The sequence below is a fragment of the Primulina tabacum genome, chromosome 5, assembly GCF_025594145.1.
Source record: "Primulina tabacum isolate GXHZ01 chromosome 5, ASM2559414v2, whole genome shotgun sequence".
NCBI classification, from domain to species: Eukaryota; Viridiplantae; Streptophyta; class Magnoliopsida; order Lamiales; family Gesneriaceae; genus Primulina; species Primulina tabacum.
The window spans coordinates 16860298-16876270 of record NC_134554.1 but is presented as its reverse complement, the minus strand read 5'-3'; the positions used below and the strand labels follow the sequence as shown (position 1 = coordinate 16876270).

Here is a 15973-nt window from a genome sequence, read left to right as displayed (position 1 = left end):
TGAAATGTTTATCCTCTCATGATATTGTGATATTTTAGTTCTTAGATCATCAACGTATTATATCCGTCAATATATTTGAGACATATATCATCTAATGACGTTGAGACTTAGAAATCCGGTGTAACAAAGACCAACTCAAATTAGTTCACATATCTTCCAATGTGCCACAAAATTACTTAACGTCAAAATGGAAATTTAAATAGAATCACATTTCACCTATGATCAAAACCAATAATAGCACCAAAGAAAGAGACAAATAAAGGCACTCTAGCACACGAGACTTTCCACATTAACATTGTTAACTTGCCTACTGCTCTCTTATAACGAGTAGATCTCTTGTGATACGATCTCACGAATCTTTATTTGTTAGACATATCAACTCTACCGATATTCACAATAAAAAATAATATTCTTAGAATAAAAAAGTAATACTTTTTCATGGATGACCCAAATAAGAGATTCGTCTCACAAAATACGACCCGTGATACCATCTCACACAAATTTTTGCGTATACGCTAACGGAAAGTTGTAACATATATATCTGACATTGCCTTTCAATGCATCAACAGAACAGAAGATAAAGGGCAAGGGGGATTGTTCTTCCTTCCTTTTGGCTATGAATAAAGTTTGGCCCTATTCCCCCCATCTATTCAAAGAATTAAATATATCTCACAGAGCTTAAAAGATCATAGAGACATATAACAGCTCAAGAGAATTAATTAACACATCATATATCAAAATCTAATAACATCTCTTGTCACAAACCAATTTAGTTACCAAGGAAGGGAAATCCCGTTGGATAGTCCAATGGTGATAGAGCAACATTACATATTATATTTTCCTCATCCAGACCCACGTGCTGCAACGACCGGGCCGAGGACTGGTTCGATCGTTTGGTTCGTGGGACGAGATGACCAAAGGTGAGATACTAAATTGAAATACAAGTATAACATAAAGCTACTTTTTGAGTCAAAGTGGGTTATGTACCAAACAGTGTCCAAAGTATAAGATAGTCCCAACAACTCTACGCATCAGTGCTGCATTTTACGCGTGGATTAATCTATCCATTACTCAGCTCGATTTGGAATCGGGTATTGGGAAGAGTCCAGCGCCGGCAGCCCCTCGCGGCGGAGAAAAGCCCAAAAACTTCTGCAGATTCGTCCTTATGCTGATCGAACACAACAGATACAAAAACGCCATCGAACAATCCGTCATATCATCCCCCAACAATCCCCTGTGGCTCATCTTCTGAACCAATTTTATCGGAACGAAGGGGATTTTGGCCACAACTTTGCCCTCGAACAAACTGTTCAGCAACCCGAAAACCATGAACAAGACCAGGGCCACGACCGCGCCCGATTTGAACTTAAACAAGGACAAATCGCGGCTCGATTCCTTCAATGACGTCTCGACTCGATCGATTTTTTTGGTTCTGGGTGATTTTTTTATGAGATTTGAGGAGACCGAAGAAGTGGCGTCGGATGTTTTCATAGTCTCGAGTTTCTTGGACGCTTTGTCGATCGTGGATTTGAGGGATTTGTAGGAGGAAGTACGGTAGATGAGTAGCCATGAGATGGCTTCGCATACAAGTGCGGTGCAGATCGAGATCCCGACCACCGTGAGGCTGTCAGAGTATCTGAAGGTGGAGAATAGGGTTGACGCCATTGGGGAATATCCGAAGATCAGATAATCTAGTTGGGTTGTGAAGTTAAAATCTATTTCTATTTATTAACGTTTTGGGTCTCCTTGTTTGAGTGGGAATTAAATTACTGTCGTCGTCTCATCTGGTGCATAATTTTGACTAGTGACCGTGATAAATTTTGATAATCGTCATTAACAATAATAAATAATAAATAGAATACGAATCTTTATCTGTGATACGGGTCAATCCTACTGATATTCACAATAAAAAATAATACTCTTACCATAAAAAGTAATAATTTTTCATTGATTACCCAAATAAGATATTTGTCTCACAAAATACGACCTGTGAGACCTTCTCACACAAGTTTTTGTCTAATAATTATGGTCTAATCCAACAATAAACCATATTTTAGTAATAATCTTTTTGATTGCGTAAGTAATAATAACATTATAAAAGAATAAAAACAAAAGAAAAACAACCTTACGATATTTTATCACAAGTTAATGTTGTAAAACGGATTTCCAGCTCAACCAAATTCATTAAAAAATATTGTCTTTTGTGCAAAAAATATCAATTTTTTTTGTAAATATATATCATGAAATCGTCTCACAAGATACTTTTCAAACATCAACGGAGATGTGGGGACAGATTGAGGATGGGGCAAACTAGAAAGCAAGGACATGGGGAAGAGAAAGAGAATTATAGGAAGTTGAGATTGGCCAAATTTTTGTTTTCCCTTCTTATTTTAGATTAAGAATTAACGAAATATTATATATATATACACACACATATAAAAGCAAAGATAGTAAAGTTTGTCATAGAAGTCACTATTTCATCCACTGAAGTAAGAGGGGTCTCAGGTAGTGGTGCATCCATCTTAGCAATTGTGGAAGTACCTGTTTCAGGGTTAGAAAAATTAGAGGAAAAGAAAAGTGCTTTCAGTTGGATCTCTCCAATGGTTGAAGCAGGATCAACAGTTGAATGACTATAGTGGTTCAAGAGGGTTATTCAGCCGTCGCTTGTTCAGCATTAGAAATAGCGGAAGGGCCACCATCGGTATATGACTAGGTGATGTCTGAGACAACATTTTCATCCTATTTTGCTTTCTCTTCATTCTCAGGATCTTCTTCTTCTACGCTCATTTCATTTAGCATGGCAAAGGCTTCGGTGGCATATATTTTGTTTGTCTTGGAGAGTAGTTGAAGAGAGAGCAGTTGAAGAGGAATTTCAAACTCTCTCCACTTATTCTGAATCTCGGAGTCGATGGACAAAATATGCAACTCCAGCCGTGAGATGACGACAACATCATTGAGAGTTGTGCGGCTCGTGACATCAAAATTTTTCTGCCACTGGATGATTATCAGCCATAGAAGGCATTCCCTCAGTTGGAAGTCAATAAATTTCCATCGACCAAGAGTTACTTCAATTTCATCAGTTTCGGCCCAATCCAACATCTGGTCTTTCAGAGTGACCAACTTCTTTAGTAGATCTTCCTCCAGGATGATCTTGAACAATACAGAGGTGCAATGTTCAAACCATATGTCAAACATCTTCATTTTCTTTGTTGCCATCTTCAATACTTGAGATAGTGTCAGAGCGACATTTTTTTGAACACGAGTAAGAATCTTGGATGGTGGTTGCATCTTACCCTTGCCCTTGTCCTTAGGGCCCGCTAAAGGAACAACAAAAGTAGTTGAAGGAACAGCTTCTTCAAAAATGCAAATGCCAGCTACCGGTCGAGTGGGCTGGACTTGTGGAACATCCGCAGGTTGAGTCGCTTCGGATACCAACTTGATTTTCTTCAAGCTACTGAAGTTGTGTCACTTAATCTGATTGGTTAGGTGGACCATAAAATATTGAGGTCAGATCTTATCGGATAATACTGTTGCTGGGGACAGTGCCAGCTGTAGAGAATGAGTAAGACTAGTCTTTAAGCGATGTGAAACAACACCAGTAGATAGACACTTCTTTGGACTCAAGGGCCCAATAGCCCAACCGATTAAGCACCCAAGTAGGTGCAATCTCCGCTTCCACGAGTATAAGAAAATATAGTTATACATTAGCTAACAATTATAGTTTTCGGCCTATTGGTAAGTGCTTGATCCTAAAAATTGTCATCAAAGCGAGTTCATGGGTTCAAGTCTCCCAAGAAGCATATATATATATTTCTTGATGGGATGTTGGGTTAAGCATGCATGAATAAAAGTATTACTGGGACGAACGACCTCCTTGGAATTTCTCGTGCATCAAGATGTTAATGTTGTGTCACTTAATTTTTTGGTTGGTTAAGAGAGCTGTAAAAGAATGACATCAGATCTTAATGAGTAATAAGGTATCTGCTGAGGACAGTGTCAGTGATAGGAAAAGTAAGACCGATATCTAGGAGATATGATACAACACCAACAGTCACACACACACCTCCTTAGACTCATGAGCCTAACATCACGACTCATTAGCACCCAAGTAGATCCACTATGCGCTACCAAAAGTATAAGGAAATAAAGTTGCACATTGACTAATAACTATAATTTTTGGCTTAGTGGTAAGCGTTTGATCCTGACAGTCATATTTTAATAATCTAGTTTTATTTTTTAAAGAAACATTTAAGTTAAATTTTCATCATTTTTTAGAAATATATATAATGAAAAACAAAATTGACGATTCATAATAACCCATTAGTACCCAAGTAGGTTCACTCTATACTACCAAAAGTATAAGGAAATAAAGTCACATTGACTAATAGTTATAATTTTTAGTTTAATGGTAAGCGTTTAATCTTGACAATCATATCTTAATAATTTAGTTTTATTTTTTAAAGAAACATTTAAGTCAATTTTTCATCATTTTTTTTAAAAATATATATAATGAAAGACAAAATTGATGATTCATAATGAAAATCTATCTCCTACACTTATATTACATAATATAATTATAACTCTTATAATTTAATTTTGATTATTTCATAAAATTTATTTAATAGATGACTTAACATGAAATTTAATTTTAATTATTTCATAAAATTTATTTAATAGATGACTTGATATGAAATATATTTTATGGAGTATTTATTTTTATTTTAAATAATTTTAATAATTTATACTTCAAATTATGATACATTTAATTTTTAGCTTTTCAAAATTCAAATGCGATTCACGGTACAATTTAAAATTTAAAAATTGGAAAATTAACGAAACTTTTTATGATTTTAAGTTAAATAATATATTGTTTTTAATTTTATTTACTGCATAAACCTATTTTGTAGATGTTAGAGTAGACTATTTTTATTAATATGAGACATATATATTATGTCTTTCTATTTTGATTTTGTCATAATAATTTATTTACAAAACATCCCTACCTAGTTTTTAGGGCTCTTTTGTAAACTAAAAACAAAGTTGATAATTTATAGTGTAAAACATAACACATGATCCACAATTTTATAATATCCATGATTGATATATTAGAAAAAAAATTATTACATGCCTTGTATTTTTATAAAAAACTTGATTCATTCATTTTATAAATATTTGTAAGTTTGTCAAAAAAAATATCGATTATTTTCGTTAATTAGTAAAATTCAGTATTTCATTTTACAAGAGATATCGATCATTTTAACAGTATTTAATATATATATATATATATATACACACACATTGTCAAGTACATAAATGATACAAAACAAGACTAATATAAATTATCTTACTGTTAATCTGTTATACCTGAATTGATATGTGCATTGTCAAGTACATTAATGTAACAAACAAGCACAAGGTATCATGAAACAACTCAAATAAAACACTTCAAAAAAAGGAGTCTGACATCACTTTTATTATTTACAATGACACTCAAAACAAACCAAAAAATATGTAACTCATTTTTTTTATTTTAATAACTAATTTCTAATGGTTAAATTTTATTTTTTTTGTACATGGATTTTTCTGTGTTGCAATTTATACATCACTTAGGATCAAATATGCACCATGGTGATACCCCATGAATGGATCTATCAAGATCAAGTCCAAACCGGACTTTGGATCCTCGTCTCATTTCTAACCGAGGTAGGTGGCCCATGAGATGCGCAGATACTTTCCTATAAATATCAGGTTTGAGTGTTTAATTCATTCATTCATTGTATTGATTCTTAGCAGTGTCTCTAGCTTCTCTCTCATTTTATTCTTGATATCTGACTTGAGCGTCGGAGGGATTACGTCGGGACACCCTTCCGGCCCCTTCTAACGAGCTCCTATGTGATTTCAGGCCCAGATTAAATTCGATGTCTGCATTCGAGATAGTATCACCTGCTGGAACAGAACCTATATTTCTAATAAGTATCTTGGCGCCGTCTGTGGGAAACTTGAGCTGAGACGTAGAGATGGTAGGCCAGAGAGAGACAAAAAGAACTAACTCAGGTACCTCAGTATCAATCCATAATGGTAGACCCAAACAACCTCGCCTTGAGACGGGACCTGAACAACCTCGTCCCAATGAGAATGTGGGGAGCTTGACCCCGAAATAGTTAGGCCAATTAATTACCAGGACAGTAGACGAAGCCATAAATAAGAATCAAGAGTCATGTTTGCCGAAGAACAAGCTCTTCGTCAGGAACGAGAGGAGAATGCTGATATGGAGAAGATGTGAAAGGAGATAAGAATGTTGATGCAGCAATTGGGAAATAGAGCTCCAGCACCCAAGAGAGTGAATACTTTGTATCCCGTCATTTTGGAAGAAGGGCTTCCCCCAAGTTTTCGAGAATCAAGCGTGAGAGAGTACGACGGGCGTACTGACCCAGAAGAACACTTGGGAATATTTGAGATTTCGGCTCTGTTGCATCAGTATTTGGATGGGGTTAGGTGCAGGGTGTTTCTGGGCATGTTGGTGAGATCAGCCTAGCAGTTGTTTAACACGTTGCAACCTAACTCCATACGGTTTTTGAGGATTTTTTTCAGAGCTTTCTTGCATCGATTTTCTAGCAGCAAGAGGTACTAGAAGAGATACCTAAGCTTGTTTGTGATGAAGCAACAAGAGACAGAGGATTTGCAAGAGTTTATATAGCGCTTCAACAATGCAGCACTGGAGATACCAGCGGCTACCCCTGACATCATGATAAGTTCCTTTACCCAAGGACTGAGAGGAGGAGAATTATTCAAATCGCTGGTCAAGAAACCTCCATTGAGCTATGATGATCTTTTGGGTCGGGCATAGGGTTGAGAGTAATGATAGACTGCTTCTATTTAATAAACAAGAGGGATCCTCATCTGGGAGTCGCCCAAGGTCTCGCTTTTCCCATAGACGAGGTCAAGACCCTCCATGGATAAATCAGAGGGTGGGAGAGCCAAGAAAGGAGGGACAAAGTCAAGATGTCCCTCGAGAGCCTGTCGATCCGAGAAAAAGAATGGATGAAGACAACCCTCCTACAAGAGGGATGATTCATATGATATCGGGGATGCTACTGATGGAGACTCCGGACGAACTCGGAAAGAACTGTGGCTCCACATAATGATGCCTTGGTTGTGATGGCCAGCATTGCCAATTACGATGTGGTAAGGATCTGTATTAATAATAGAAGCTCCGTGAATAATTTGTTCAAGAGAACGTTGGATCAGATGAAAGTGGAATAATTTGAGTTTGAGCCGGTCTCTACCCTTCTGTTGGGTTTGCGGGACATGTCATTCCGCCATTGGATCATATTGTTCTTCCCATATCCTTAGGGAATGATCCTCAGCGGGTAACAAAGATAATGACCTTCACCGTGGTGGATACCTCGTCAGTGTATAATGGAATTCTGGGCGATTAATCCTAAAGGATTTCAGAGCTGTAGTTTCCACCTATCATCAAAAGCTTAATTTTCCTGTGGAAAAAGGAGCTGGAGTTTTATGCGGGGACCAAAAATTCGCGCTTCCATGTTATGAAGGAGTAGTGAAGGAAAAATGAAAGAGAGCGTGTGTGGAGGTTAACATGATTAGGAAATGAAAAAGTGAGTTACCCATAGTGAAGAGAGAGGTTCAGGAGGTAGCGGATGAAGAGCCTGAGATTGTAGAGTTGGGGTCCGCGAAGAAGACACTCAAAATACCTCCTGATCTTGAACTAGGGTTAAGAAAGAACTCATTACTTGTTTACAAGCCAAACTCAACATATTCGCTTTGTTAGCTCAAAAACTCAAGGCACAACCCCAGATGTTGCAAAGCATCGGCTGAACATCTTGTCGAATGCTCGCCTTGTGAAATAGAAGAAGAGACACTTCGGGCCCGAGAAAGACAAAGTTATAAAAAAAGAAGTGGAATAGTTTCTTAGTGTTGGGCATATTCGAGACGATCAATTTCCTACTTGGCTATCAAATGTCGTCCTAGCACCGAAGAGTTCAAGGAAGTGGAGGGTGTATGTTGACTTCAGAGATCTCAATAAAGTGTGCCCTTAAGATTGCTATCATTTGCCTTGGATTGATCAGTTTTTGGATTCCACGGCCGGTCATCAATACTTGTGTCTGCTGGATGCTTATCAGGGGTATCATCAAATCTCCTTAGCCGTGAGAGATCAAGATAAAGTGGGTTTCATTATCTCAGAAGGGACTTTTTGTTACATAGTCATACTTTTCGGACTCAAAAATGTCGGAGCCACGTACCAGTGATTAATGGATAAAGTATTTTCTGAGCAGGTAGAAAGGAATGTCAAAATATACGTGGATTATATCATGGTGAAGTTGAAGGATTCAATCTAGTTCGTACTTGACTTAGTGGAGATATTTTCCACCCTCATGTCCTACAGGCTGAAGTTGAACCCTCAGAAATGTATTTTGAGGTGATGAGTGGGATGTTTCTGGGATATACGGTGACAGAGAGAGGGATCGAAGCTAACCCCGAGAAGGTCCGAGCTATTCAATATATGGTTTCCCCCCGAGGACCTAAGGACGTCCAACAGCTGACGGGGAGGATTGCTGAGCTGGCGTGGTTTATCTCGAGGTCCGCTCACATAAGCTTACCATTCTTCCGAATTTTGCGTAATGCAAAAAAATTTTAATAGGGTCCGGACTGTGAGAAGGCTCTTGAAGAATTGAAAAATTATCAAGCTGAACTACTTGTCCTAGCCAAACCAAAAACGTGTGAGCGTTTGTGGATATATTTATATGCCACCGAAGGAGCTGTGAGTTCGGTTCTTATCAAGCAAGAAGGATCAACTCAACAGCCTGTCTACTATGTTTCACATGCGCTCAAAAGGACAGAGATAAGGTACTCAGTGCTGGATAATTTGGCTTTGGTAATGACTGTGTGGTGCTTGAGACCATATTTTTTGTCTAATCCAATTGCAGTGCTCACAAACAGTCTGTTGGGTAGTATCGTAACTCATTCGGATATGTCTGATCGTTTGGTTAAATGAACTACTGAGCTAGGAGATTAGGAGATCTAGTATGAACCAAGAACAACTATTAAAGCACAAGCCTTGATCGACTTTCTAGCTGAAACTGTACATCAGGAAAATGAGGACACTTGGAAGGTGCATGTAGATGGTTCCTCTTCGAATGGTGGAAGTGGGGTGGGGGTGCTGTTGATTTTGCAAGCTGGAGATGAAGTGAAGCTAGCTATAAAGTTGGATTTTCTGGCATCCAACAATGAGGTGGAGTATGAAGCTGTGTTGGCAGGGCTCTGGGCATCCAAGAATGTGGGAGCTGCTCGAGTGCTTATTTTCTGGCTCACAATTGATGGCGCAGCAGATGAAAGGAGTGTGTCATGTGAAAAATTTAAAACTTATCGAATATGCTCGAGAAGTGGACAGGGTTAGAGAGAGGTTCACATAAGTCATGTTTGACCAGATCTCCAGGAAAGAGAATGAGAAGACAGTCACTCTAGCCAAAATGGCTGGGGCAATGAGAAATTGGAAGACTAGGGAAGTGGTATTTCAAGTCGAACTCACACCTCACATGAAAGCTTCCTGATAATTCTAGGGAAGCTCGTAAATTGAAGATAAAGTGTTCGCTCTATGTGTTAATCGAAGAAGTGTTGTATCGTAGATCCTTTGCTGGGCCGCTCCTTCGATGCTTGAGTTATCAAGAAGCTGATTATGTGCTCCGAGAAGTTTACGAGGAATGTTTTGGAAATCATTTTGGAGCCTATGCTTTGGCAATAAAAGTGTTGCTAGCAGGTTATTGTTGGCCCTTGGTGCTGCATGATGCCCAGGAGTTAGTGACATATTGTGAAAGTTGTCAACGTCATGCTCGGTTGCATCACATGCCAGCTGAGCTGATGAGGACTATCATAGCTGCTTGTCCTTTTGACCAGTGAAGAATTGAAATTGTGATACCTTTTCCTATAGCGCCCGCTCAAAAGAAATTTTTGTTGGTAGCAGTGAACTAATTTTCGAAATGGGTGGAGGTAGAGCCTTTGGCTAGGATTACTGAGAGTGAGGTCTTTAAATTCTTATGGAAGAATATAGTGTACAGATATGGGGTGCCTAGGAGATTGATATCCGATAATGGAAGACAGTTCCAGGTAACTAAGATCCAAGCCTGCTGTAAAGAAATGAAAATTCAACAAGTCTTTACTTTCATAGCTTACCCACATAGTAATGGACAGGTGGAGGTGACTGATAGGACACTAGTGCAAGGTCTAAAATCTTGACTTGGCAATGCTACGGGCAACTGGGTGGATAAACTACCAAGCTTCTTGTGGGCATACCGAACCACTCCAAGAGAAGGGACAAAAGAAACTCCTTTAAGTTTATTCTATGATAATGAGGCGACTTTCCCAACTGAAATCGGATTGGTATGAGACAGGCCACTGACCTTGAGCTGTTGGAAGAGAAGAGAGAGGTCGCGCGCATTTGCATGGAAGCTTATAAAAATTGTATGGCTCATTCTTACATTCGTAGGATCATTCAGAGAAGCTTCCAAGTGGGTGACTTGGTCCTGGGGAAGGTACAAGAAGAGTAGAGAGGAAATATGGACCCAAAGTGGAAAAGTCCTTTCAGAGTGATCGAGAAGCTTAATTCTATAGCCTATTACTTGGTGCGGAAAGGCTTTAAAGAGGCCCTGGAATGCTTATCACCTTAGGAAATATCATTTTTGATTTTATTGTTGATGTATTTCATTTTTGATTGAATTTGTCATATGTAATCAGTTCAAACTCAATAAAACCAAGTTTTTCTATTTAGTTCATGAATGTTTTTGTATTATGGGGATGATATGAGTTAAATTTTACCTACGTGGGCTATGCCTAGTAGAGGATAAGAGTCGAGGAGGTTGAAAATTAAATTGTACCTACTTGGATTGCACCTAGTAGAGGAGAAGGGGTGATGATATTGAAAATTAAATTCTACCTATGTGGGCTATGCCCAGTAGAGGATAAGATTTGGGGAGAATGAAAATTAAATTTACCTGCTTGGGCTATGCCTAATAGATGAGAAGATGTGAGGAGATTGAAATTAAATTCTACATACGTGGGCTATGCCCGGTAGAGGAGAAGAGTTGAGGAGAAGGAAAATTAAATTTTATCTATGTGGGCTATGTCCAATAGAGGAGAAGAGTCGAGTATATTGAAAATTAAATTTTACCTACTTGAGCTGTGCCTAATAGAGGAAAAAAGTTGAGGGGATTGAAAATTAAATTTTACCTACTTGGGATGCATATAGTAGAGGAGAAAAAAATTTATATTTTACCTATTTGAGCTGCGCCTAGTAGAGGAGAAGAATTGAGAAGATTGAAAATTAAATTTTACATACTTGGGCTGGGCCTAGTAGAGGAGAAAAGTTGAGGAGAAGAAAAATTAAATTTTATCTACTTGGGATGCGTCTAGTGTAGGAGAAGAGTTGAGGATACTGAAAATTAAATTTTACATACTTGGGCTGCGCCTAGTAGAGAAGAAGAGTTGAGAAGATTGAAAATTAAATTTTACCTACTTGTGCTACGTCTAGTATGTGAGAAGAGTTGAGGAGATTGAAATTAAATTTTACCTACTTGGGCTATGCCTTGTAGAGGAGAAGAGTTTGGGGAGATTAAAAATTAAATTTTTACTTACTTAGGCTATGCCTAGTAATGAGAAGACCAAGTCGAGCATGACAGAAGAGAAGACATAAGGAGAGGGAGAGAGCTTTGGTAAGCTCGCATTCTAGCTAATGAGCTTTGGAAAGCTCGTACCCCAGTAGTTCCAAAACGTCGAAGATAAACTCGGAAAAAACAGTATATTTAAACGCAAGATACTCGATGTAGCATAAAAGTGGGTGTCATACATACCAAAAGTGCACAAAAGGAGATAACAAAATATAAGCGTCACAAAATCCATAATCGCACAATAGTACGGAAAAGTAAAGCAGCACAGTGCGTGACAAAATACGGCCCGAAGGTATATATCGTCCGCGTCAATGTTAAAATTGTATAAGTAAAGGAGCATTGTCTAAAGGTTAGGAGGGAGACTCGCTTCCTAAGGCTGATGAACTCGGTGGAAGCACCTGTCAGAGGGCAGCCATGAGCCTTGAAGAGGTTGACTGCACCATCGAAACCCACCTCTAATTAATAGAAAGCTTTCGGACCACAAATCTCGTTGAATTCTTCAGACTTGAGAAATTCTTCCTTGAACGAGGAGGCTTCCTTCACATGTTGTGCCTTGGAGTCTTTGAGGTCCCCGCGGGCTTGTGCTGCTTCAACTTGGGAAATCTTTGACTCCTCTTTCAATTTCTGGATCTCTTTTATGTTCTTCTATCAGTCGCTGAAGCTCCTCCTCTTTCTCTTCTTTCTTCTTCAGAAGCTCATCACATCGAGCTAGAGACTTCGAAAGCTCTTTAGTATGTGTCTCCATCGCCTCTCGATAGTCGCCTGGAGCTGGTCGCGAAGAGCCTTAACCTCGTGTGAATCGTGGCAGGCATTTGACCTGAGAACGTCGGCACGCTCAACCAACTCTCCTAGATACGTGATGCCCTGAATAAAGAAGACGAGAATGAGAAAATGAGAAGAAAATTAACCGTATATTGAACATCAAGTTAAGGTTTCAAGAGAGAAATGTACCTCAGTGAGACTGCTGCATGTCCGGCGGGCAAGATCAGACCATCCCAGTAAATTCAAGAACGTTGCTTCTGCATGGGAAGGGATCTTAAATAATATCTTATTTGCTATGTGAGTAGGACATCGCCCAACAATAATCGATTCTGGGGTATACAAAGGATGTATCCCTGACCCAGAAGGATGTTCATCATCTGAACCGGACACCTCTTGAGAAGAAGCCGATTTGATTGAGATCTCGGAAAGTTTTCGCTTACCTTTTTGTTGGACAGATGGGCCGAGATCAGGGGAAGTCTTCTTCTTGCCAGAGTGAGGGGGGACTCGGCCTGAGGAGGTGGGGAGGAAACTTACCTCTAGGTGGAGGAGGATGAGCCTGTCATTTTCTTCGTGGTGGTAGGTGAGCCAGCATGTTTCTTTGCAGCAGTGGAGCAATCTCCCTTCATGTTTGTCGTGACTGCTGGAGTAACTTGCTCTATGGGTGCTGATGATGAACCCCCAACCTTAACCTTTTTCTCAAGTTCACATAGAGATATGGCATTCATTACTTTATTACATGTGGATAAAAACAATGAACCAGATGAAAATGTTATCAAAGAGCGTAATAAGTAAAAATGAAACAAGAATATAAAAAGATAACAATATCTACCAACGTCCCCCTTCAATCTAATCTTTGTAGGACTTAACTCGGCATAGCACAGGAGATCTTCAGATAAAAGTTTGGGAATACTAAAGCATCGGTCCCCTAGTACACTCACTAAGCGTAGATATGTTTTATCCTTCTTGAAGCCCTTGGGAAGAGTAGGCTTGGTGAAAATAGGGTATCACTTCATGTTACAAGTCCACTCTTTGGGAGGCTGGATGAACAAGAAATATTTTTTCCAGTCCTTCACATGACTATGAGCCCCATTGAAAAGCTTACGGCTGGATCAAGATGTTACGTAGAAGGCCCTTCCTTCAATTTGGCCAAAACCAAAAAGTAGGAGAAAGTAGTGCAATCTAAAAAGAAGGTCTAGGGCTCGAAGTATACGATGAAGCTGCATATCGAACGAAAGGCATTGGGGTGAATTGACGTAGGTGCACCTGATAATAACTGCTCAACTTCTGGAGGAAATCACATAGAGGAAAGCGAAGACCTGCATCTAACTGATGTTTTAAAAAAATATAACAACCCTTGGGAGCTAGATGGGGTCGGTCTTCAGAGGTGAGAATGATGATCTTTTGGGAGAAGGGATATGCCACGAAGTCCTAAGGTCCGACTCACTAGCAGGGGAGATGTGGGATGATATGTGACCATACCATATATCGATGTTGGATATATTCATCTGTTGGTTCATGTAACTGATTTCCTTACCGAGACAAATATGGCTTACAATCTCCTCCTCGTGGGAGTTGGGAGAAAATTCAGGATCTTCTAAGGAAGTCCTTGATGCGATTCTTCGACCATGAAAAACCAACGCACTCAAAAACAGAGTCACGCCTTCGATGAAACAAAAAAAATTTTGTGTTGTCCCGATCTTTTTGAACAAGTAAGTTTGTAATATTCACATCTAAATTACGAAGAATTTAGCAACAAATATTAACGAAGATAACAATCGAAATTCAAACAAACCTTCAAAAAACTCGTCTTTGAAAATCCGAGTGAAGAACAATCGACAAACAACACAAAGTGTTAAACTTTGATAAGTTTGATTTGAAAAAAGCACAAAGATGTATACAAAGCCAAGCTTTGAAATTTTAGAGAAAAACTCACAAAATATGATTAAAACTCAAGAATTCATTATTTACAATGACCAATTTTCGTGTATATATTATTTACCAACCTAAAAGATTGCAAAATCTAGTTACAAACTAATTAGGACTCTAACTAGGAAACTAGGATTTCTTCACGCAGGCGGCGCGTTGGGTGGTAATGATTGGCCACCCTAGCGCGGACTCTTCTGGACATTTCACCGTCTTGGGAAGTACAAAGTGCACTGGGGCTGGAATGTTTGGCCGCCCTAGCGTGGGATCTTCTGGTCCTTTGGGGCTGGGGCGGGAATGTTTGGCCGCCCTAGTGCGGAGCTCTTGGGTATTGATTTGGCTTCATCTTCATAATTTATCACTTGAATAACATTGAAATATCTTCCAATTTCATTGTTATGCATGCGAATTCTTTGAAGCTTTGAATCGCAAGATTTATCACGTCATGTCCGGTCAGATTCATAACAGTCCTAGTCATGTCAGACTCGCTAGACCTCTCAGAATCGCTCGAGGAAGTGAACTCAGAATCAAATGAATACATGGACGTTAAGGGTAACTAAACAAACAGAGGATAAAACTTACTCGAAAAAAGATTGAGAAAACAATCGAGGAACAAGAACAAGGGGCGAGCGCGCGGGCGAGGGTGTGTGGGCGAGGGCTTGTGGCTGTGGGCGAGGTAACTGGGCAAGGTGTGAAAGCGAGGGCTTGCGGCTGTGGGCGAGTTGGCTGGGCAAGGTGTGAGGGCGAGGGCGTGCTAACGAGGGCGAGCACATGGGGCAGCTGGGCGAGGGCGTGCACCAGGGCAAGGTGTGTATGAGAGGGCGTGTTGACGGGGGCGAGCGTGTGGGGTAGCTGGGCGAGGGGCGAGCATGCAAGGCGCGCGGACAGGTCGAGGCTGCTGGGCAGGTCATGCTGACGGGGGCGAGCACGCTAAGCAGCGGGGTGAGGATGTGTGGGCGAGGGCATGTGGCTGTGGGCGAGAGGGCAAGCGCAGGGCGTACGGACAGGGCGAGGTGTGCAGGAGAGGGCACGCCGATGGGACGAGCGCGTGAGGCAGCTGGGCGAGGCGGCTGGCAGTGTGTACGGGTGAGGGCTGGCGTGGGCGTGGGCGATGTTGCAGGTGTGGCGAGAGGAGGCTGCGGGTAGGAGCGACGAGGGCAAGGGCGAGGCGGCTAAGGCTGGGCGATGGGCAAGGATGTGGCGAGGAGACTGTGTGGCTATGGTGCAAGGGCATGCCGCGAGGGCTGGTTCAGCTACTGCGGGCGAGATGGGCGAGTGTGGGTGGGGCTGTTGGCAAGGGGAGATTGGCGAGGGCGGGGGCGAGGCCACACTAGGGAAGGCTACGGGAGGATGCAGACTACATAAGCGAGGGAGAACTAGTGAATGAAGCGAGGAGCATGTATTGAGTGTAGAGATGAGACTAAGTGGGGAGTGGATGACTATTTATAGGGGAGCCCAACACAGATCTGGCATGTCAAATGGAAATGTGATCCAATTTGTTTCCAATTTTTTGGAGACTAATGAGCAGCAGGAGAAGAATACACAACTCACTTATTGTAAACCAAGGGCTACGCAATTAATCGAACTTTGAATATTTGATTCAGTTC

The 15973-nt window shown here is 40.4% G+C and overlaps 2 protein-coding genes across 2 annotated transcripts; one reads left to right on the top strand and one right to left on the bottom strand.

Moving 5' to 3' along the window:
* Positions 1 to 712: 712 nt before the first annotated feature.
* On the bottom strand, positions 713 to 1723 carry LOC142547138 (uncharacterized). The gene has a single exon (XM_075655251.1). It carries the CDS (start codon positions 1663 to 1665, stop codon positions 1072 to 1074), a length of 594 nt encoding a protein of 197 aa, XP_075511366.1. The 5' UTR covers positions 1666 to 1723; the 3' UTR covers positions 713 to 1071.
* A 6550-nt stretch (positions 1724 to 8273) lies between these two features.
* LOC142544194 (uncharacterized) lies at positions 8274 to 9918 on the top strand. The gene is made up of 5 exons (XM_075651257.1): positions 8274 to 8297; positions 8408 to 8506; positions 8663 to 9007; positions 9113 to 9363; positions 9582 to 9918. Exons 1-5 carry the CDS (start codon positions 8274 to 8276, stop codon positions 9916 to 9918), a joined length of 1056 nt encoding a protein of 351 aa, XP_075507372.1.
* The last annotated feature ends 6055 nt before the right edge of the window (positions 9919 to 15973 follow it).

What these genes read in the sequence shown, in the direction of transcription:
- LOC142544194 (XM_075651257.1), top strand. Translation starts at nt 8,274, where the DNA reads ATGGATAAAGTATTTTCTGAGCAG. An exon ending in ATAAAGTATTTTCTGAGCAG is followed by an intron (nt 8,298 to 8,407) that starts GTAGAAAGGAAT and finishes CATGTCCTACAG; the next exon opens with GCTGAAGTTGAACCCTCAGA. An exon ending in TCGAAGCTAACCCCGAGAAG is followed by an intron (nt 8,507 to 8,662) that starts GTCCGAGCTATT and finishes AAATTTTAATAG; the next exon opens with GGTCCGGACTGTGAGAAGGC.
- LOC142547138 (XM_075655251.1), bottom strand. Translation starts at nt 1,665, where the DNA reads ATGGCGTCAACCCTATTCTCCACCTTCAGATACTCTGACAGCCTCACG.